We start from the raw sequence: 20,853 nt of genomic DNA on the forward strand, positions 1-20,853 counted from the left end.
ATCTCTCTTTGCCGGAATCAAACCGGAAAGCTTTCCATTTTTGTTCTTTCGAGCACTACTTTTATCGTAAGATATAATTTTTGGGAAAAAAGAAGAAAAGTTTTAACGAGTATAGGTAGTGCTTTTTCCATATCTTCTATATTTGCCTTTACTACAGAGAAACTGACTCGAAGATAAGGCAATAAATAAATGAGTTAATAAATGAATCAAAAATGATAAAAAAAAGAGTTCTTAGTTATCTCTTACCTCCTTCCACCCACCACACCACCCCCCCCTCCTGATTTCTCGCCAACAAAGTGCGAGCGAAAGGGAAGCGAGTTAAACAAGAAAGCGACATGCGGCTAATTTGCACAAATTAGCTCGCGTGCTTTGCTGCATGACCTGAAGATACAAGATTTGAATTCTCAATCGCTAACGATTGCCGACATTGTTGAACAACATAATCTTTCAATAACAAAAGCTACAGTACTTACAACAAATAAGAAATTAATTCAAACTGTCCGTGCATGTTTGATAATCTCACCTCGATTAGCTATTGTCGATTTTCGTAACGTGACGGCGTTTCGTTTCGATAATAATTCTGTCGATTAAAACTATCAAGTTTGATTTCCATCGTCAACTGAAGCAAGTAAATTGAAATACTGTATTGTTTTGTTTTGTTTTGTTTTGTTTTGTTTTTTTCAACCTTCAATTGACTTATCCCTTCCCACTTTTACAAATTTTCAGTGAATGATGTCCTTAAAACCATAAGTGTTTTAATATCTGTGCTTTCAAAGATCTCTGGGAATGACAAAACCGAGGATTGACTTCAAATAAGATGGATGAGAAATATAGTTGAATATCTTGCCAGAGGAATGCAAATCACGAATTATCATCTCGGTCTAAGCTGATGAGGATGTTGTCAGCCAAATTTCCTTTCATGCGAGAAGGGGTTACCACTGACGACGGAATATCTGCAAAAACACGAAGAATCCGTATCCTACCGATTGTAACTGTAAACGAAACAGCTTGACAGCGATGAAGGTTAGAAGATTTTACGCGCCTTTCGCGCTTTTTTTAGAATCTTTACACGTTTCTCATTTAAATATTTCCCTCATGCAGCCACAAAGTTTTCCCTTCAGTTAAAATCCCCGAACTCTTTCATCCTTTATCCAACGGTACATTTTCAAACATTTTAAGTCTCTTAGAAAGACAACTGTAAATTCAGTCAACCATTTCGCAGAAGATAAACAGTCTAACGTTACAATAGAGGTCAACTGAGCCATGAAGTGACAGCCTTAATTATAAATAAGTCGACGGCTGACTTTGTTCTGTTTTCTAGGAATCTGAAACAAAGCCGGTTTGTTTGAATGTTTTAATGCACTGCCCATCCTTTTCTAAAACTACAGGACTCCTCGAAATGCACATTGATGACAGTCTGAGAACCAAGAAGAACAATCTCACCATGTGATTTGCGGACTTATTGTGAAACGACCGAGTTGTGCAAACTTCCGGGTAAGAGTGGTCCTTAACCCTTAATCTGTGAATGATCAGCATCTGATTTCTCCTTTCAATATCACACATGAATCAAACATTACGGTCACGACAATAAACAAAATGATAATTAACTAAAGAAACTATTGATTGTTCAAAAAATTCTCCTTGCCAGTACATTAGGAAATGTATAGAGAGCCGTATGAAGAATATTCGTATTGATGTTTAGGTGTAAAGGGTTAAAACGTCTGTTGTCTGTGACAATGACCAATGTTTCGTTACCCATTCTAGTGCAATTGGACTAAATTTCCTTTTATGATAGATCACTCGAAGATTGATTTGACCACTCACCATAAATATACGAAAAAAAGCCTCGTTTGCTGCATTGTCCAAATCACATTTATTGAAATTCTTGTCTTTAATTGCTTTTATTTGAAGCAACTTGAATTACCGAAAGTTTGGTTGTCTAAAATCGAGGTTTCATCTCTGTCAACATGGTCTTTTTATCATTACAAAAAGGTCAGCTAAGGCCTGGAATGCGATTGGCCAGAGGAAGTCAGCTGTCATGGACTTAATGCTGTTTTCTCGGAAACTGAAATAATATCTCAGATTTCGTATGAGTGTTTTGACAGGGCTCGTCGCTTGATTACGCATCAGTCAACTCTAATCTTAGGCGATCGTTATGAATCCTCTCTTTAAGATCAAGAAACAATTTACTTGCTCGATTTGTCTCAATGCTTACACCGAGCCCAAAACTATATCATGTCTTCACACATTTTGCTGTAAGTGTTTAGAGACGCATGCAAGAGTGAGCCAGAGACAAGGGAAATTCCGATGCCCGGAGTGTCAGGCAGAAATCGATTTACCGCAAGGAAATCGCTTCGACCTTTTGCCTAACAGTATTTTTCACAAAAGTCTGCTAGGTGTATTTGAAGCGGAAGATCGCCAAGCCACTCCAAGGCAACAACAGGAGACTTGCTCGCAACATACGGAAGAAAGACTACGATATTACTGCTCCTCGTGTGAGGCGTGTATTTGTCCAATTTGCGTCACTGAAGACCACCGAGGCCATGCTTTTGACGTGCTTGAAAAAGCAGTGCAAGAGGAGAAGAAAAACATCCTGTCGACTGTCCAGACCATCAAGGAAAAGGCAAACTTGTTTCGAGCAGAGTTAAGTAAACTAGAGAAAACATCAGTGGATGTGGAATTGTTTATCGCAATCGCTAAACAAGAAGTGTCGAAGGCAACTGAACTCGTGATCACAATGACGCGACAACAAGAAAAACAGCTCTTAGAATCCTTAGAAATGACGCGCAGGAGGAGAATAGAGCGAATCAACTCGGCTAAACAAGAACTTAAATCTCTGGTAAAACAGATGAACCAAGCAGCTGAGTTTGCGGAGAATCTGGTGCAGAGAAGATCAGCTGCGGATATCATTCAGAACAAAAACGAGTTGAAACTTGAAGAGCTTCGTGGAGTCGAAGTTCCAAAACATCGCCAGGATATATTTGTCAAATTTACCGCTGCATCACAACACGACTTTAAACTGGGTTCTATTCAAGTATCTGAGAAGCCGGCAATCGCAGCTAAATCAACTCTGGAAGGACTGGGTCAAACTTTCCAGGTTGGTGTACAAGCAAAGTTGACGTTGTGCCCACGGACATCTGGAGGAGAGATGAGTAACTGCGCTGATCTCAAAGATCAAGTAGAAATGCTGATAAAACCCACCAAAGATGTGACAAACGTGATTGTTGATGAGGAATATGACGGAAAGGTTAGGCTGAAGTTTACTCCCAAAGTACCTGGGGCCTGCAGCATTGAAGTGAGGATTAATGGCGATAAACTACTGACTTGTCCCATGACTGTGTGGGTAAAAGAACGTGAACTCGTTGTGGCAGGTGAGTTGAAGTTAAAACTCTTTCCAGAGGACACGCTTGAACGGTTATATGGAATTGCTGTGAATACAGAAGACCAGTTTGTTGTAACAGATAACTTAGGCCGCTGTGTTTATGTTTTTGACAAAAATGGCAACCGTTTGAGAAAAACTGGAGGCGAGGGTAGCCATACAGGACAATTAAAGTTCCCTAAGAGCATTTCGTTTTTAAATGACAACGAAGTCCTAATTGCAGACTCAAGCAATTGCAGAATACAACGACTTAATATTCAGACAGGAACTGCAATGAAAAGTTTTGGAAAAAAAGGCAGAGAAAAAGGAGAATTTGATAGGCCAATAGACGTTACTGTGGATGATGAAGAGCGCATTGTTGTAACTGAGTGGGGCAATGGTAGGATACAGGTGATGTCAAAGGATGGAGAGTCTATTTTTACATTTGGAGACAAAGGCCCAGAGAAACTCTGTAGGCCAACCTGCTGCATTCCTTACAAAAACATGTTTCTCGTAACTGACGCAGGGAACCACTGTATAAAAGCTTTTGATCAGTCAGGAACATTCTTATACAAGTTTGGCAAAGAAGGGAATCAAGATGGACAATTTAACCTGCCGCGTGGTTTGCTTGTAGACAGCTCCAATAATCTTCTAGTATGTGACTTTGGCAATAACCGAGTTCAACAGTTTGCTTTAGACGGTCGCTTCACCGGCAAAAGTATCACTCATTTATCTTATCCTGTGGCGATAACAAAAGCACAAGACGGGCTTATTCTTGTTACTAGCAATGATGAGAAAAAAGTGTATATTTTGAAATAGACTCTTTTAAAAGTGAACTTCGCTTCTTGAGCCGTTCCTTTAACCTGTGTTTTGTTTTATCTTTTACGCTGTTTTATCACTTGTCTGGAAGAACTCTTAGCGATAATATCCACAAGACTTACAATTACTCTTAGATACGAATATTTCTTGACTCCAAGTAATTAGCCTAGGTCTTTCAAGTTCGCCAGTTTCAAGCCATTTTAATCTCCTCCATCCTTCCTCACTTGGCCATCCATGTTTCTTCTCGGTTAATTATTATCCTCTTTAATTGCTTTTTCTCCGATCTGAAGGCTTTGATTTTTTTTTATTTAAGGTCAAGGTATTTCTCCGCATCATCGGTGGTGGTTTGAATAATCTAGACCACGAAAATTTGAAATGTCTAGTTCAGGAGAACAACTACATGCTGTATAGAAACATTTAACAAATTTGACTTTTTTAGAGCCTGAGAATATATAGGTGGAAAACGTTAAGACCATGTGCTGCTTTTTGCAATCATTGATTGGTCAACAGTTTTTAAAAATGGGCATCTACTGGGTAATGATGTCATAATTAGAGGTGGTTAACTGACTTTACAACTAAGCTTAAGTGTTAGCCCTAAACTATTTTGAGAAATAGTCTTAGGTTTTCTTCTATGTAATAAGGCGAGAAAAATTAGAAATGCATTAAATAAATAAGACTTAAAAGTTAATTCCAATCTGTTGTAATAGATGACTAGAAAATAAGTTCCAGTTTTTAGATATAAATAACATTTTGCAATAAAGTTATTAGAAAAAATTTATTGGGAAACATCATTTCAAACTTCAAAAAATCATCCGTACCTTTGCTTCCCTGGAAAATAAAAAAGAAATTAAGTCGATGTCATTATACTTTAAATATAATTGGCAAAAAGGAATGTAGTGTTTTTTGAGATGCCAAAACATTAAGTCACCTTAAGCCCTTTCTTTAAGCAGGTTAAATTTTAGATTGGCAAGTTAAAAAGTTACACTTAGTTAGAGGGATTACATCCTTTAGTACCTTAATCACTTTGTGTCACTAGCTTATAATTTCTCCTCACAGTATCACCCTCACATCAAACAATAAGGTCATGAGAATAAAGGAAATGATCACCATGCAGCCAAAGAAATTCTTGATTGTTAAGCAAATTCTCCTTGTTAGTAAGTAAGCAAATATTTAGAGAACAGTATGGAGAATATGCATACTGATGTTAGGGTGTAATGGGTTAATAAGCTATATATGCACTGTGCATAGAGCAATAACCTTTTTTAATTAGCTTCAAATGAACTTACAAGTATATTAGTCTTGTGCAAAAAGCTGGATGAAAGAGAGACTATAGTTTATAAATTTTGCAAGTTACCTGGCTGTTTTATCCAGTAGTACCTTCTGTCAACAGCAATTTTTGTTCACACTTATAGTAGAAAGGCAGATCAAATTAAAAATAAGAGTATTTTCAAAAATTAATTATCACAATATATGTATGTACAGTAGTCAAAACTTATCAGTGAATATAACATACAGAATATAATATACAGAATATAAGCCATATCAGAGGACTCAGAGCATTAAAACAGTTGACAAAAGTCAACTGCTCTTTTACATTAACATTTAACAATGATTACCATTATGAATTGACAATTTTTGCACCTAAAAAAAAACAAACTGCAAAACAACAACAAAAAAACCAACTATACTGAGTTTCCTCCTTTGCCAAAACAATAGATAATGGCAATCATAATAAAAACAATAATGACAATGATACTGATAATAATAATTATCATAATTGTAATAACAACACTACAAATGACAGAAAATTGATTTAAAAAAAGACAAAGAAAAACACCACCGACAACAAAAGTAAACAGACTAAAAAAAAAATATATATTCTTAATCACTTCTGGTAATCTGTGAAATTCAGTGTGACATACCTCCCTCAAAACATACATACTCTGTGCATTGTTTGAATAATATAATAAACTGAATTATGCAAGTGTTTTGATTGGTTCTTGCTTATGGTTCATGATTTATTGGAGAACAGATGCATTGATGGCCTCGCCATTGACAAACTTTTGCTTTGTTATTATATAAAACAAATAGATTCAATGTCACTGTTAGTCTGCATAGTAATAGATCACAGAAGACTTCAATACATGGTAAGTACTTCAGTGACACAATTAACTGTGCCTCATTCGCCATTTGTTTTGTTTTTACCACTTTTTGATTTCATCAGTGATATATTACTGGACAGAGCCCAGTTGTAAAAGGGCAGAAAACACTATCCAACAGAAAAATTGTTGTCCAGCGGATATTAGAGATAGGAAAACGTACAGCATAATCCAGTGGATGGAAATTTATCCAGTGAATAGCATTACCTAACCCTCCAACAACCAGAGCCAAATGTACAGCAACATGGATGGGGGCCAGAAAAGAGTGCTCTTTGATTCAGTAATGTGATGTAAAAACAAAAAAACTGCCAAAGGCAATCAGATAAAGGCAAACATAATAACAATGGACCTAGAATTCAACACCACTCAAAAACTTTGGCTACAGGATTAACTAAGCCTTTATTGGTTTTACATATACAGTCATGTTACATCTGATTGGTAGGAAAAGAATTTTGTACACCAAGTGAAAATTGCTCCAACACCCATCCAGAGAGATAGAGAGGCATAAAATTACTGATACAAAAGGCAGATTTACTAGTACTACAAAATTGTATTCAAAGACAGTATGAGCTTAATTACATTTCACAATATTCATGAACAAAAATTCTTCTTGAGATCTTCGAATCTCCTAGTAAGATTATCAAAGTCTACATCTTCACTGCCAGCACTGCTCCCTTCTGGAATACTGTCAGGCAAGTTTGGTAAATCTGTAGGTACTGCAGGAAGGTCTGGGAAACTAGGGCCTAATGAAGGGCATGGTGCACTGGGAGCAGGAGGCTGATGTAAGGAGCTGAAAAAAGAGGCCATGTGTGAGTGCTGAATCAAACATTGAGGTCATGAGAATAAAAAAAGAAATGATCATTCACTAAAGGAGCTCTTGACTGTTAAACAAATTCCTTTTGTCAGAACCATAGGAAATGTATAGAGAACATTATGGAGAATATGAACACTGACATTGGATGTAAGAGGTTAAGAGAATTTGATATTAATTCAAACACCCTCAAGCAAATAATTTTGCCCTTTTGATATCATTTCCTTGTGGGAAAATTACTCCTGATTTTATAAAAAAAAAAAAGCAGCATGCTGAACAATTATATGAGTTCAAGGGGTGAGGGCATGCAATGTACCCTTACAAAATCAGGGGCAAGTCAGAATAGTCCATTTAACAACTGCATGCCTGGTTGCCAAGCCTAATTGAACAGGAGTGAGGCAAAGGTGACCTTGTTATGATACAAATGTTGCCCTTTTTTTCAAAAGTAAATTACTTTGTTATCACGGTAACTAGATACTGGTCTCTGTCACAACATTAGGTCACCTTCAGCCTCACTCCAAATCAAAGGCTTGCCAACTAAATACACAAATGTAATAAGATTTATACTTGCAAAACTGAAGAGAAATGCCAAGTTTTAGAAGGTCATCTAGCTAAACATTACAAGAAATCAATATTGTTAATGCATACCTAGTGGAGAGGGGGCAGCATTGTGGTTGTTAAGAGGGCCCCCAGGGTAGGAGGTAGCTTTTTTCTGAAGGATAACTCAGTGGTACATCTGGCTGACCAGAGGGGTAAGGTGGGACATTTCCCTGTTGAGAAAAAAGATGCAGCCATATTAAAATTATCATTTTCAAATTTGACAAATTGTAACAAATTATTTTGTAAATGTTATGTGATATTTTGAGTGCCTCTCTTTCTTCAGTTGCATGACTGAGTACTATGCCGTAAAATGTTACCCCATCTTATGGTGAAAACCTCCAAAAGTGATTACCATCAATATCAGTCATAACAACCATATTTAGACTGTAGGCTCCAACAATGTTTCTTCCTCTAAAAACAAGTGCTTTGGGCAATATTAACCCTTTCACTCAGACATGTGAATGACGAAGACAGAATTTCTCATTATACCATATCAAGACAACATCAAGCAGACAAGTGATGAGATGAAATAAGTTGATCCAATGCCAAATTCTCTGAACTAACATCTTAAGAGTTGTATGACAGTAAGGAGAATTACTAAATGACATCCTGGGTGAAAGGGTTATAGTGCATCATGCAATATTGTACTAAGTGCCTTTTGTTTGTTGCAGAATTGCATAGCACAGAAACAAAAATGAAAAAGGCATTGCAGCCCTGAAGGGTTCTCTCATTTTCAACAACTTTTTATAACCCCACACCAAAATTAAGAGTGACTAGTCTTCCTCAGTTAGTATTTTGTGAGGCAGCATGCATGCAAGTTAAATGTACATCTATGCAGTTATGGTGGAACAATGACTTACATGTATTGGTGGAGGGTATGCTGCATATCCCATGTTACCTCCTGTCATGGGTCGAATACCTGGCCTGTTAGAGCCTGCTCCATAGCCCTCAAATCCAATGTGACCTCCTCCACTAGGTGGCCTTGGCTTGATGTCATCATCTGGAGGTATCTGAGCTTCCTATTGAAGATTTTACCAATTATTAATGTGATGTTTCACTTGTGCCACAATCATTCAATCATGATTCACTAGCCCAGGTATGGACTCCCATCCTGGGTGATTGGTATGATGTCAGTAGCACGGATAGGGGCATAGCTAGTGGCATTGGCTAGTGGCATTCATTTAGCTAATTGCATGAGCTAATTGGTGGTGGCATAAGCTGATTGCACCAGGCTAGTGGCATAAGCTAGTTGCCTTTTTTTTTTCCTGGATAACAATCTGTCATAGTTTAAACCCACACTATTATTCCGTGAGCAATTTTTTATTTTATTTATATGGTCTAAAGACACAAGTTAAAATTCAGTGTTAATAAACCTACAATATAAAAGCTATCAGGAATTGTCAAATTACAGTCAAGTTAACACTCACTCTTTGATTCACTGTGCTACTGGCATTGATTGCAGCTTCATGTCCAAACTTTTAGCCATAATTCAGTCCTAGGTGGTCAGAGATCTGCATGAAATGACAAAAAACAAAGATATTAAATCAGTTGAATAATAATTGACAAATTATTCAAAAAGAACTTTCAAGACCTAAATATAATGTTGGCATCATTCTGCCTTGTATAATTTATAAATCAATTTTATTAATTAATAATTATCCAAGAATACAAAATGTTGTCCTTGACTACCAATGTAACTCTTTATTCAATCATCATAATTACTGTTAGTAATAATTATTTATAATACTTAATGCTAATTTAACTTTTTTTCTTTTTAAATGTTGTGCATCCATCTCAGTAATATATTGACATTATGTGGGTCGAAGAGAATTTGAGACAAAACTATCGCTGCAATAAATTTGGGAACTGAACTATGTCCAGAAATGTATGCAGTAATGAAAATGGTGAAAACTTGCTAAAATTGTCAAATCCAGGAACATTCCCTCAGTTTGACGAAAATGAATGAACATTCACTTTGTTTAACGAAATTTCATGAAATCTGCCATTTTTGTTATTGCATGCATTTCTAGACAAAAATGGGCAGTTAGAAGGGAAAAAGGAAACATGTTATCCAAATTCAAACATCTTAAGATTTAGGATTTACAGAGGTTTGCATCTGTGCTATATACTATACAAGAAAATAATTTGTGATCACCAGTGTTAGGTCATTCAATCTATCAATCTTGATTCTGCAAAACTGTTGAAGGGGCTTGTATTTAGCACTAAAAGGAAGAAAAACTCACACAGATGATCGTGAGGAGAATTTGAAGTCAATTGATCATCCAAAACAGCCCTCCGCGTTTAAATATTGGACACCGTCAGTTTTCTACACATATTTCAATTCTCAAAGCTTTCAATTTGAAACTTGATAACCTAATTCTTCTCTAATTTCTTTTAAAAACTTGTGCAGCTCTGGAACTTTCATATTTTTGAAGAGGGCATTATTCGCTGCCATGTTTCCCCTCAGCCTCAACTTGATGTTAAAATTGGTTACCAGACTTTCTCGCACAAACAATTCGAAACTGCCCACATGCATTGTTTCTACTTATTGTCATTACCGATGGAATCGCTTTTGGTAAATCTCAAGAAACAAGTTACTTGTTCGATTTGCCTCGATACCTACTCCGAGCCCAAAACTATATCATGTCTTCACACGTTTTGTTGTGAATGTTTGGAGAAACATGCAAGAGTGAGCCAGAGACAGGGAAAATTCAGATGCCCGGAGTGTCAAGCAGTGATCGATTTACCAGAAGGAAGTCGATTCGACCGTTTGCCTAACAGCTTTTTCCATAAAAGTTTGTTGAGTCTTCTCGCTGTTCGACAAAGTGGCGAGGCAAGTAGTATTACTTGCTATCAATGCAGCGCAACCAACCCTCAGATGTACTACTGCTTCGATTGCGGACGATTCATGTGCCCTGATTGTTTTAACGCACATGAAGTGCTCAAGAAGTCTTTTCAAGGACATAAAGTCACGCCAGTTCAAGACTTCAAAGTAGAAGATTACGAAGCATTGTTAAGGCGACAACCGTTTTGTTCTCAACAATTCCATGAGAGAGAAATTACACGGTTTTTTTGCTCGCAGTGTAAGGTTTGCATTTGTCCAATTTGCATAGTCACGGATCATCAAAACCACAAAGTTGTTCTTCTCGACAAAGCAGCCCACGAGGAAAAGGATAACATCATGTCGGGCGCAAAATTGATCAAGAATATGGAAAGCGAGCTCCAGGAAGTCATTAGGCAGTTTGAAGAAACCGTTTCTAAGCTGGAAAGCAATATGGCAACGGCTAAGCGAAGCGTCAAGCAAGCAGCTGAACAAATGATCGCAAATATTCGAGAGCGCGAGCGAGAGGCGTTGGAATCCCTGGAGGCAACACGCGTGTCGAGACTCCATATAATTAACTCGGCTAAACGGGAAGTGCAATCCTTTGTAAAACAAATTAACCAAGCAGCTCAGTTTGCCGAAAATCTGGTGCAGAGAACCTCAAGCTCGGATATTATGCAGAACAAAGAAACTTTAAAGACCAAATTTGAAGAGCTTCTGCGAGTTGAAGTTCCAAAACATCAGCAGACGTCATTCGTCAAATTCACTGCGGCATCTGAAAAGGATTTAAAACTGGGTTTTATTGAAGTCACTGAAGACACTGCAAAGGCTGCTAAATCAACAATAGAAGGATTAGATAAAACTTTGCAGGCTGGTGTGGAAGCAGAGTTTACGTTATGTCCAAAGACATCTGGAGGAGAGATGAGTAACGAGGCTAATCTTAAAGGTCGTGTCGAACTGTTAATTAAACCCGTCAAGGATGTTAGAGACGTGGTTGTCGAAGAGAAAGAAGACGGCAATCTTAGATTGAAGTTTACTCCCAAAGCACCTGGCACCTGTAGCATTGAGGTGAAGATTGATGGCGATAAACTGCCGCACTGTCCTACGACAGTGCGGGTTAAAGAACGTGAACTTGTGGTCAGTCAGTTAAAGTTACAGCTCTTTAAAGGGTACACGCTTGAACGGTTATATGGAATTGCTGTGAATACAGAGGGCCAGATAATTTTGACAGATAACTTTGGCCACTGTGTTTATGTCTTTGACAAAAATGGCAACTGTTTAAGAAAAAGTAGAGGCGAGGGTAGCAATTCAGGACAATTTCAGTACCCGGATGGTATTTCGTTGTTAAATGACAACGAAGTCCTAATTGCAGACTTAGGGAATTCCACAATACAACGACTTAATATTCACACAGGAACTGTAGTAAAAAGTTTTGGAAAAATCGGTGAAGAAAAAGGAGAGCTAAGAAATCCAATAGACGTTACCGTCGACGATGAAGGGCGCGTTGTTGTAACCGAGTGGGGCAATAATAGGATACAGGTGATGTCAGACGAGGGACAGTCTATTTTCACATTTGGAGACAAAGGCCCAGAGAAACTCTGTAGGCCAACCTGCTGCATTCCTTACAAAAACATGTTTCTCGTATCTGATGGAGAAAACCACTGCATAAAAGCTTTTGATCAGTCAGGAACATTCTTATACAAGTTTGGCAAAGAAGGGAATCAAGATGGACAATTTAAAACGCCGTATGGTTTGCTTGTAGACAGCTCCAATAATCTTCTAGTATGTGACTTTGACAATAACCGAGTTCAACAGTTTTCTTTAGACGGTCGCTTCATAGGCAAAAGTATCACCCGTTTATCTAATCCTACGGCGATAACAAAAGCATCAGACGGGCGCATTCTTGTTGCTAGCCATGGTGAGAAAAAAGTGTACATTTTGAAATAGATTTTTACAAAAGTGAACTTTGCTTCCTGAACCTCTCCTTACCTGTGTATTGATTAATTATTTAATGCTGTTTTATCATTTGTCTGGAAGAACTCTTAGCAATAATATCAAGACTTGCTCTTAGAGACAAAAACTTTTTGACTTGAAGTAATTAGCCCAGGTCTTTCAAGTTCGTCAGTTTCAAGCCGTTTTAATCTTTTCCATCCCGCGTCACTTGGTCTCCATGTTTCTTCTTGGGTCATTAATATCCTCTTTAATTGTTTTTTTTCTCCGATCTAAAGTTTTTTTCTTTAAGGTTAAGGAATTTCTGCGAATTGTCGATAGCGATTTGAATAATCTAGACCAAGATTTTAAACGGCGAGTCCTCATGAATGTCTGGTGTAGCAGGCAAACTACATGTTGTACAGAAACATTAAACAAATTTGACTTTTTGTATACTTAAAATATATAGCTGGAAAACGTTAAGACCAGCTTTTTGCAATCATTGATTTGTCAGGATAGATTAAGTCCGGGTTTTTCAATCTAAGAAAATATATCTTTAATTAAACTTTAATTCAAGGACAATTTATGATTGCATAATTTCACATGTATAAGTAATCAATAAGCACAAGAAGTAAGGTGACAACTGTTTTTAAAAATGGGCATCTACTGGCTAATTACGTCATAATTAGAGGTGGTTACTGATTTTCTAACTAAACTCAAATGTTAGCTTTAAACTGTTTTGCATATTATAAAGCGAGACGAATAAGAAATGCATTGAATAAATGAGACTTAAAGTCATTTACAGTTTGTTGTTATGAATGATTAGAAAATAACTTTCAGTATTAAATAATATAGATTTAGCCAAGCCTAAAAGCGGAGCTCGCATTTTTTTTCCCGCACGTCTCAAGGGCACAACGCCTTCCTTTAGCCCAGTGCACTGACCACTAGACTACTGGACAAAGCCGTGGCGTTGGCGTGCCTGCGGTACAGTTGACCACGCATGTTAAAAGTAGCACCTTGTACGCCGGTTGTACGGTCGTACAACCAAATTTTTTCGGCTTCATGGGTTACTACTATTTTGTATAATTATGGGGCTACGCTCTGCGAGCTCCGCTATAAATGACATTTTGAAATGGAGTTATGTAAAAAATTCATTGGATACATTGTTTCAAAAATTGCAAAATTACTTGCAAGTTGGTTTCCCTGGAAAATGAAAAAAGTCATGGCGAGTTCATTTATAGTCTAACTATAATCGGCCATCAAGAACCGGAGCTGAGGCAACAAAACTTCATACCTCTTCACGGGACAAAAACAGGGATAAGCAGTAGTGGTGAAAAGTCATTAGTGTTGTAAGATAAACCCTCACACTATTTTGAGAAATGCACTATTTAAAAATGTCTATATCCGTAATCGGCTAAACGGTAGCGATTTCATATACATATGAACTCGCTTACAGATTTCCCGGTACATGTCCCTGATTGCCTAGCGAATTTGACACTCATCCCGCGGAGGAAGCGAGTTCTCAGGGTTGGGTTTTAAACGTTGTGAATGGCATGTGCCACAACAATCACAGCTCTTGCACGTACGTATTGCAGACCTTAATCCTGCAACAATGGTTTTATGGATCACTCTTGCTGGAATCACATGACTAGAGAGGTTTGCATTTCTGTTCTTACGAGCACTACTTTCATTCTACGACATAATTTTTGTAAAAAAGAAAAAATAAGAAAAGTTTTGACAAGTAAATGTAGCGGTTTTTTCATCTCTTGGTAATATTACCCTTCCTAGTGAAAAAAAATTGACAACAATAAAGCAATAGAAAATAAACAAATAAATTCATTGATGAGTTAAAAAAAAAAAATTTTGAATAAACAAATAAATAAAACGTGAATGAAAATAACTGTCGACCCATTTCTTCCACTAAACCATCAGAAACGCCGGCGAATTGTTGAGTAATTGAATATTTTATACAAAACCAAATGGAACAAACTACATAAAGTGCTTATTGAACGGGTTAACACGATGGTAAATCAGACCTCACCTAAAATATTTCAATTTTTGCCTGCTTCATTTGGATATTACATAATTTGTCAACGTTTAAATATACATGAATCACTATTGCGGACCTATTTCTGTTGCAAACCTTTGGGTCAGTTTAGACAAATGGGAAGTATCCATAGTTAAGACAAGAGAGGATGATCCTCTTTTGATTAAGAGGAATATATCCCGGGCAATTTTTTGTTTCTTGAGATGAACGTCGAATTTATGAAACTGTAACGAGTTCGTTTTCATATAAATTCACCCCTTTGCCGCCTTTAATGGGAAGCGAAATAAACAAGCGGCACGTGGCTAATTTGCATAAATCAGCTTGTGTGCCTTCCTGTCTGACCTGAAGATTGAAGTACAAACTTCACAATTTCCGGTGTTATCATGGCCAATTTACATTATCAACTCAGTTGACAAGAACAAATCATTTTGACACTCTGTCCACTATTAAAATTATCAAGTAGGATTTCCATTTTTAACTGAAAAGAATAAATTGAAGTTTTTGTCTTGCTTTTTTTCTTAAAGAACCTTGACGATTCGACAGTTCATAAAATTCGAGGATATTGAGAAGCATGTGTTAAAAAAAAAAAGTTTGAAGCCGACGGATAAACAGTTGCATGTCACAAACGGAGGAGGTCATGGCAGATTTCCGTTTTGTTTTCTCGGAAATCTAAATATAGCCTTTAAAAGCAGCTTTCTAGTTTTTCAAAAGAAAATAATCAATTTTCTGTTTACCTCGAACGATTTCCTCAAAAACATTAGCTTCTTGTCTGCACTCTCACTGAGAATAACTAATTAAAGATAGACTCCATATAAGGAAGACGTAAAGTATGGTCGAATGTCTCGCCACAAGAAAGCAAAAAAACCAATTTCGGTCTCAGTTAACGTTGATGAAGAAGTTGAGACAAATTCCCTTTCATGGGCGAGAGAGGGGGTAGGGAGAGAAGAAATGACCATATTTTGAAGAAATACGAAGGCCAACACATTTCTAAAATGAGCCTTATATACACGTTTTGCGATTTTCAGATAATTGTCGTTCCTCATTTAAATATTTTCCTCCCAAAACGCCCGAAGCTTTCCCTCCAGTTAAAATCCATGAATTCTTTCATCCTCTATTAACGATAACACTCCAAGGACGGATTAGCAGTTTTTAAAAATAAAGCTATTAGACAACAATAACTCAACTCAGTTAAATACGGCAGATAAAAAGTCTAACCTTACAACGAAGACAACTGAGCCAAGGAAAGTGACAGGCCAGAAATAGATCCAATTAAATGAACATTGCCTTACTTGCTAGGAATCTGAAGCAGAGGCCAACTGTTTGAATTTTTGTAAGTATTATCCACCCTTATGTGGAGTTACATGCAAAAATTTCTTCCTCGAAATGCGCATCGATAACAGTCTGAGAACTAAGAAGGAAAATCGCACCACAACATTGTCCGTCAAAGTGACAGACGTTCCTTTATCCTGAGCAGAAGTTATCATTTGAGTAAACACACGAGTTGTTTGCTGGTCAATGTTGTTAGTCTCGTTTTGGGTTTCGTTTCATCAAACATTCGACTGATTTAACCGGCGATTAGCGGATTTTCGTTTTTTTCGGAGAAGTGCAACATCATCGTTAAAAGCTGCGACCGAGTGGCGGAGAGTATATCAGGGAAAATGGAAAATACTTGATCGCAGGTTACTTTTCGAAGGACAAACAATTCTTCCACTGATCATCCTGATAATGACCTGTGCTCAGGTTACGAAACATCAGTAGCTACTATTGCTAACAGTTCCCCACGGATAAACTCACTCGACCCGATCCTCTGTCACGCTCGAGTTCGAATGAGCAACAAAAAGAAAAAAACAAACAAACAAACAAAAAACTGTTGAACATACTGTGTAGGCGCAAGAATTTGTACTATCATTTTTTGTTAGTGTTGGTGTTTCATAGTTTCGTGTTAGGTGTTTATTTTCTCGTCTTCCATTAGTGTCCTTTGTCAGTTACCAGTTTTGTACTTGTTATATTTATTTGCATATCGTATATATATTGGTTGCGCGTAATTTATTTGATGAGTTGTCTAGTTTGTGAAAATTACCGTTACATATCTAGCTCTGGGTTTCATGTTTTCGTCTTTGGGTTGGTCACATTCGTCTTTTACCGTATTCAACAATGTGTCAAGTTTGTTCTAGTAAAGTTTGAAATACGTGTGATTAGCGTTTGCGGCTATATACTGGACTAGTGCCATTACTTTTTCCCTTCAATTCATGGTTGCTTCAATTCATTAGGCGAAGGTTGATTCGACAGTTCAAAAACAGCCTCTTCCTGCGTTTTTCCAAATCACACTTTGTAACATTTATGCCTTTAGTCGCTTTTATCGAGGCTTCATCGCAGATAACAACGTCTTTTTTATCATTACAAAAAGGTCACTTAAGTCCTGAAGTGCAATTGGCTAGAAGAAGTCAGTTGTCATAGACTTTGCGCTGTTTTCTCGGAAACTGAAATAATATCTCTGATTTCGTATGAGTGTTTTGACTAAGCTCGTCGCTTTAATATTGGTAACACATCAGTTAACTACAGTTTAAGGCGATCGTCATGAATCCTCTCGTAAAGAACCTCACGAAACAACTTACTTGCTCGATTTGTCTCGATACCTATACCGAGCCCAAAACTATATCATGTCTTCACACATTTTGCTGTGAGTGTTTAGAGAGACATGCAAGAGTGAGCCAGAGACAAGGGAAATTCAGATGCCCCGAGTGTCAGGCAGAAATCGATTTACCACAAGGAAATCGCTTTGACCGTTTGCCTAACAGCTTTTTTCACAAAAGTCTCTTAGGTGTCCTTGAAGCGGAAGATCGTGAAGCCATTCCGAGGGAACAACAGGACACTTGCTCGCAACATACAGAAGAAAGACTACGATATTACTGCTCCTCGTGTAAGGTGTGTATTTGTCCGATTTGCGTCACCGAAGACCACCGAGGCCATGCGTTTGACGTGCTTGAAAAAGTAGTGCAAGAGGAGAAGAAAAACATCCTGTCGACTGTCCAGACCATCAAGGAAAAGGCAAACTTGTTTCGAGCAGAGTTAAGAAAATTAGAGGAAACATCAGAGGATGTGGAAATGATTATCGCGATCGCTAAACAAGAAGTGTCGGAGGCAACTGAACACGTGATCACAAAGACGCGAAAACAAGAAAAACAGCTTTTAGAGTCCTTAGAAGTGATGCGTAGGAAGAGAATAGAGCGAGTTAACTCGGCTAAACAAGAACTGGAATCTCTGGTAAAACAAATGCTCCAAGGAGCTGAATCTGCGGAGGATCTGGTGCAAAGAGGATCAACTGTGGATATCATGCAAAACAAAAACAAATTGAGACAGAAACTTGAAGAGCTTCGTGGAGTTGAAGTTCCAAAACATCGCCAGGCTACATTTGTCAAATTTACCGCCGCATCGCAACATAACTTTAAACTGGGTTCTATTCAAGTCTCTGAGAAGCCGGTTATCGCAGCTAAATCAACTTTAGAAGGACTGGATCAAACTTTTCAGGTCGGTGAAGAAGGAAAGTTTACTTTGTGCCCACGGACATCCGAAGGAGAGATGAGTGACTACGCTGACCTCAAAGATCAAGTCGAATTGCTGATAACACCTGCCAAAGATGTTACAAACGTGACTGTTAATGAGAAATATGACGGAAATTTTGGGCTAGAATTTACTCCCAAAGTACCTGGGGCCTACAGCATTGAAGTAAAGATTAATGGAGATAAACTACCGACCTGTCCCACGATTGTGCAGGTTAAAGAACGTGAACTTGTTGTGGTTGGTGAGTTGAAGTTAAAGCTCTTTCCAGGGGACAAACTTGAACGTTTATATGGAGTTGCTGTGAATACAGATGGCCAGATAGTTGTGACAGATAACCGTGGTAAATGTGTATATGTTTTTGATAAAGATGGCAACTGTATGAGAAAAATTGGAAGCAAGCGTAGCTATACAGGACAGTTTCAGTTTCCCAATGGCATTTCGTTTTTAAATAACAACGAAGTCCTAATTGCAGACTCGAGCAATTGCAGAATACAACGACTTAATATTCAGACAGAAGCTATAGTGGCGAGTCTAGGAAGAAAAGGTAGAGAAAAAGGAGAGTTTGGCATGCCTATAAGCGTTACTGTGGATGATAAAGAACGCATTGTTGTAACTGAGTGGGACAATCATAGGATACAGGTGACGTCAAAGGAGGGAGAGTCTATTTTCACATTCGGCGACGACGGCCCAGAGAAACTCCATTATCCAAGTTGCTGCCTTCCATACAAAAACGTGTTTCTCGTAACTGATGCAGGCAACCACTGCATAAAAGCTTTTGATCAGTCAGGAATATTCCTATACAAGTTTGGCAAAAGAGGGTATCAAGATGGACAATTTAAAACGCCGAATGGTTTGCTTGTAGACAGCTCTAATAATATCATGACAGGACGGATAATGCATGCACTGTAAGTACCTCCCGTTGTTCCATACAAAGCCTTAGAAAAGTTTTCTAAGGCTTTGTATGGGACAACGGGAGGTACTTACAGTCCACGCGTTTTTCCGTCCTGTCATGCTAGTATGTGACTCTGGCAATAACCGAGTTCAACAGTTTTCTTTAGACGGCCGCTTCATCGGCAAAAGTATCACTCGTTTATCAGACCCCACTTCGATAACAAAAGCACCAGACGGAGGTATTCTTGTTACTAGCTTTGATGAGAACAAAGTGTACATTTTGAAATAGAGAGTGAACTTTACTTCTTGAGCCGCTCCTTACCTGTGTTTTGTTTAATTTTTTAATGCTGTTTTATCACTTGTCTAGAAGAAGTCTTGGCAATAATATTAAGACTTACAATTACTCTTAGAGACAAAAACATATCGTCCAAATCGGAAGCGATTTTATGTCCATATAGACTCGCTTAGAGATTTCTCATTACATGTCCCTGCAGCTGATTGCCCAGCGAACTTGACATTCACCCCGTGGAAGGAGCGAGTTCACGGGGTTAGGTTTTAAACGTTGAGAATCGCATGCGCCACAACAATCACAGCTCTTGCACGTATTGCAAACCTAATAGGACGCTTTTCTTATAATCCTGCAACAATGGTTTGTTGGATCACTCTTCAGTGCTGGAATCACGTGACCAGAAAGGTTTGCATTTTTGTTTTTTCGAGCACTACTTTCATCGTAGGATATAATTTTTGGAAGAGAGAAAAAAAAAGTTTTTTACAGATAAATGTAGCGGTTTTTTTTCATCTCTTGATAATATTTACCCTTCCTAGTAAGGAAAAATGCATAACAATAAAGCAATAAAAAATAAACCAATGAATTTATCAAGAAGTTTTTAAAAAATGTCGAATAAGGAAATAAATAAAAAGTGAATGAAGATAACTGTCGTCCCTTTTCTTCCACTAAACCATCAGAAACGCAGGCGCATTGTTCAGTTATTGAATCTTTTGTACAAAACTAAATGAAACAAACAAAATAAAGTGCTTATGGAATGGTGAACACGATGGTAAGTCAGAACTAACCTCAAATATATTACTTTTTGCCTGCGTCATTTGGTTATTACATAATCTGTCTACGTTTACAAATATGTATGAATCTCTATTGCAGACCTATTTCTGCTGCAAACCTTTGGGTTTGTTTAGACAAATGGGAAGTATTCATAGTTAAGACAAGAGAGGATGATCCTGTTTTGGTTGAGAGGAATATATCCCAGGTAAGTTTTTTGTTTCTTGAGATGAACGTCGAATGTATGAAACTGTGACGATTTAGTTTTCATATAAACTCACCCCTTTCCCGCCTCTAACGGGAAGTGAAAGGGCAAGTGGCTAATTTGCATAAATCAGCTTGCGTGCCTTTCTGTCTGACCTGAAGATTGAAGTACAAACTCTAATCCGCTCACGGTTTCCGGTGTTATCATGGCCAATTTACAATATCAACTCATTTAACAAGAACAAATTATTTTGACACTCTGTCCATTAAAATTAACAAGTAGGATTTCCATTTTTAACTGAAAAGACTAATTTGAAGTTTTTGTCTTGCTTTTTTCTTAAAGAACCTTAATGATTCGACAGTTGATAAAATTCTAGGATATTGAGAAGCATGCGTTAAAAAAAAAAGATAAACAGTTTCATATCACAAACGGAAGAGTTCACGGCAGATTTCCATTCTGTTTTCTCGGAAATCTAAATGTAGTCGTAAAAAGCAGCTTCTAGTTTTTTCAAAAGAAAATAATTCATTTTCTGTTTACCGTATCTGAACGATTTCCTCAAAAACATTAGCGTCTTGTCTACAATTTCAAAGTTCTC

At 37.6% G+C, this 20,853-nt stretch overlaps 3 protein-coding genes and 1 long non-coding RNA gene across 5 annotated transcripts; 3 read left to right on the top strand and 1 right to left on the bottom strand.

Moving 5' to 3' along the window:
- The first annotated feature begins 2,155 nt into the window (after nucleotides 1-2,155).
- LOC149034536 (tripartite motif-containing protein 3-like) lies at nucleotides 2,156-5,297 on the top strand. Its single transcript, XM_089193561.1, has one exon. The coding sequence runs from the start codon at nucleotides 2,156-2,158 to the stop codon at nucleotides 4,175-4,177; it is 2,022 nt and encodes a 673-aa protein (XP_089049687.1). The 3' UTR covers nucleotides 4,178-5,297.
- A 1,569-nt stretch (nucleotides 5,298-6,866) lies between these two features.
- On the bottom strand, nucleotides 6,867-10,223 carry LOC113678087 (uncharacterized). 2 transcript variants are annotated; one of them, XR_016182865.1, is made up of 5 exons: nucleotides 9,991-10,223; nucleotides 9,175-9,258; nucleotides 8,667-8,766; nucleotides 7,796-7,917; nucleotides 6,867-7,126 (listed from the first exon to the last, which is right to left on the bottom strand). It is a non-coding gene; the product is annotated as an uncharacterized LOC113678087 (long non-coding RNA). The 2 variants fall into 2 exon arrangements; XR_016182864.1 differs by lacking the exon at nucleotides 9,991-10,223 and having other exon boundaries at nucleotides 9,175-9,963.
- Nucleotides 10,224-10,277: 54 nt separating this feature from the next.
- Nucleotides 10,278-13,294, top strand: LOC149034537 (E3 ubiquitin-protein ligase TRIM45-like). Its single transcript, XM_089193556.1, has one exon. It carries the CDS (start codon nucleotides 10,278-10,280, stop codon nucleotides 12,513-12,515), a length of 2,238 nt encoding a protein of 745 aa, XP_089049682.1. The 3' UTR covers nucleotides 12,516-13,294.
- A 3,634-nt stretch (nucleotides 13,295-16,928) lies between these two features.
- Nucleotides 16,929-20,054, top strand: LOC113678079 (tripartite motif-containing protein 2-like). Its single transcript, XM_089193580.1, has 2 exons — nucleotides 16,929-18,980; nucleotides 19,114-20,054. Exons 1-2 carry the CDS (start codon nucleotides 17,122-17,124, stop codon nucleotides 19,283-19,285), a joined length of 2,031 nt encoding a protein of 676 aa, XP_089049706.1. The 5' UTR covers nucleotides 16,929-17,121; the 3' UTR covers nucleotides 19,286-20,054.
- Nucleotides 20,055-20,853: the final 799 nt, after the last annotated feature.

The sequence above is a fragment of the Pocillopora damicornis genome, chromosome 14 (assembly GCF_964200805.1).
Source record: "Pocillopora damicornis chromosome 14, jaPocDami1.2, whole genome shotgun sequence".
Classification (NCBI taxonomy): Eukaryota; Metazoa; Cnidaria; class Anthozoa; order Scleractinia; family Pocilloporidae; genus Pocillopora; species Pocillopora damicornis.

Bases quoted from the DNA above. Each gene is read 5' to 3' on its own strand.
- LOC149034536 (XM_089193561.1), top strand. From the start codon at position 2,156: ATGAATCCTCTCTTTAAGATCAAGAAACAATTTACTTGCTCGATTTGT.
- LOC149034537 (XM_089193556.1), top strand. From the start codon at position 10,278: ATGCATTGTTTCTACTTATTGTCATTACCGATGGAATCGCTTTTGGTA.
- LOC113678079 (XM_089193580.1), top strand. From the start codon at position 17,122: ATGAATCCTCTCGTAAAGAACCTCACGAAACAACTTACTTGCTCGATT. The intron at 18,981-19,113 runs TATCATGACAGG...TTTCCGTCCTGT, and splicing joins CTTGTAGACAGCTCTAATAA to CATGCTAGTATGTGACTCTG.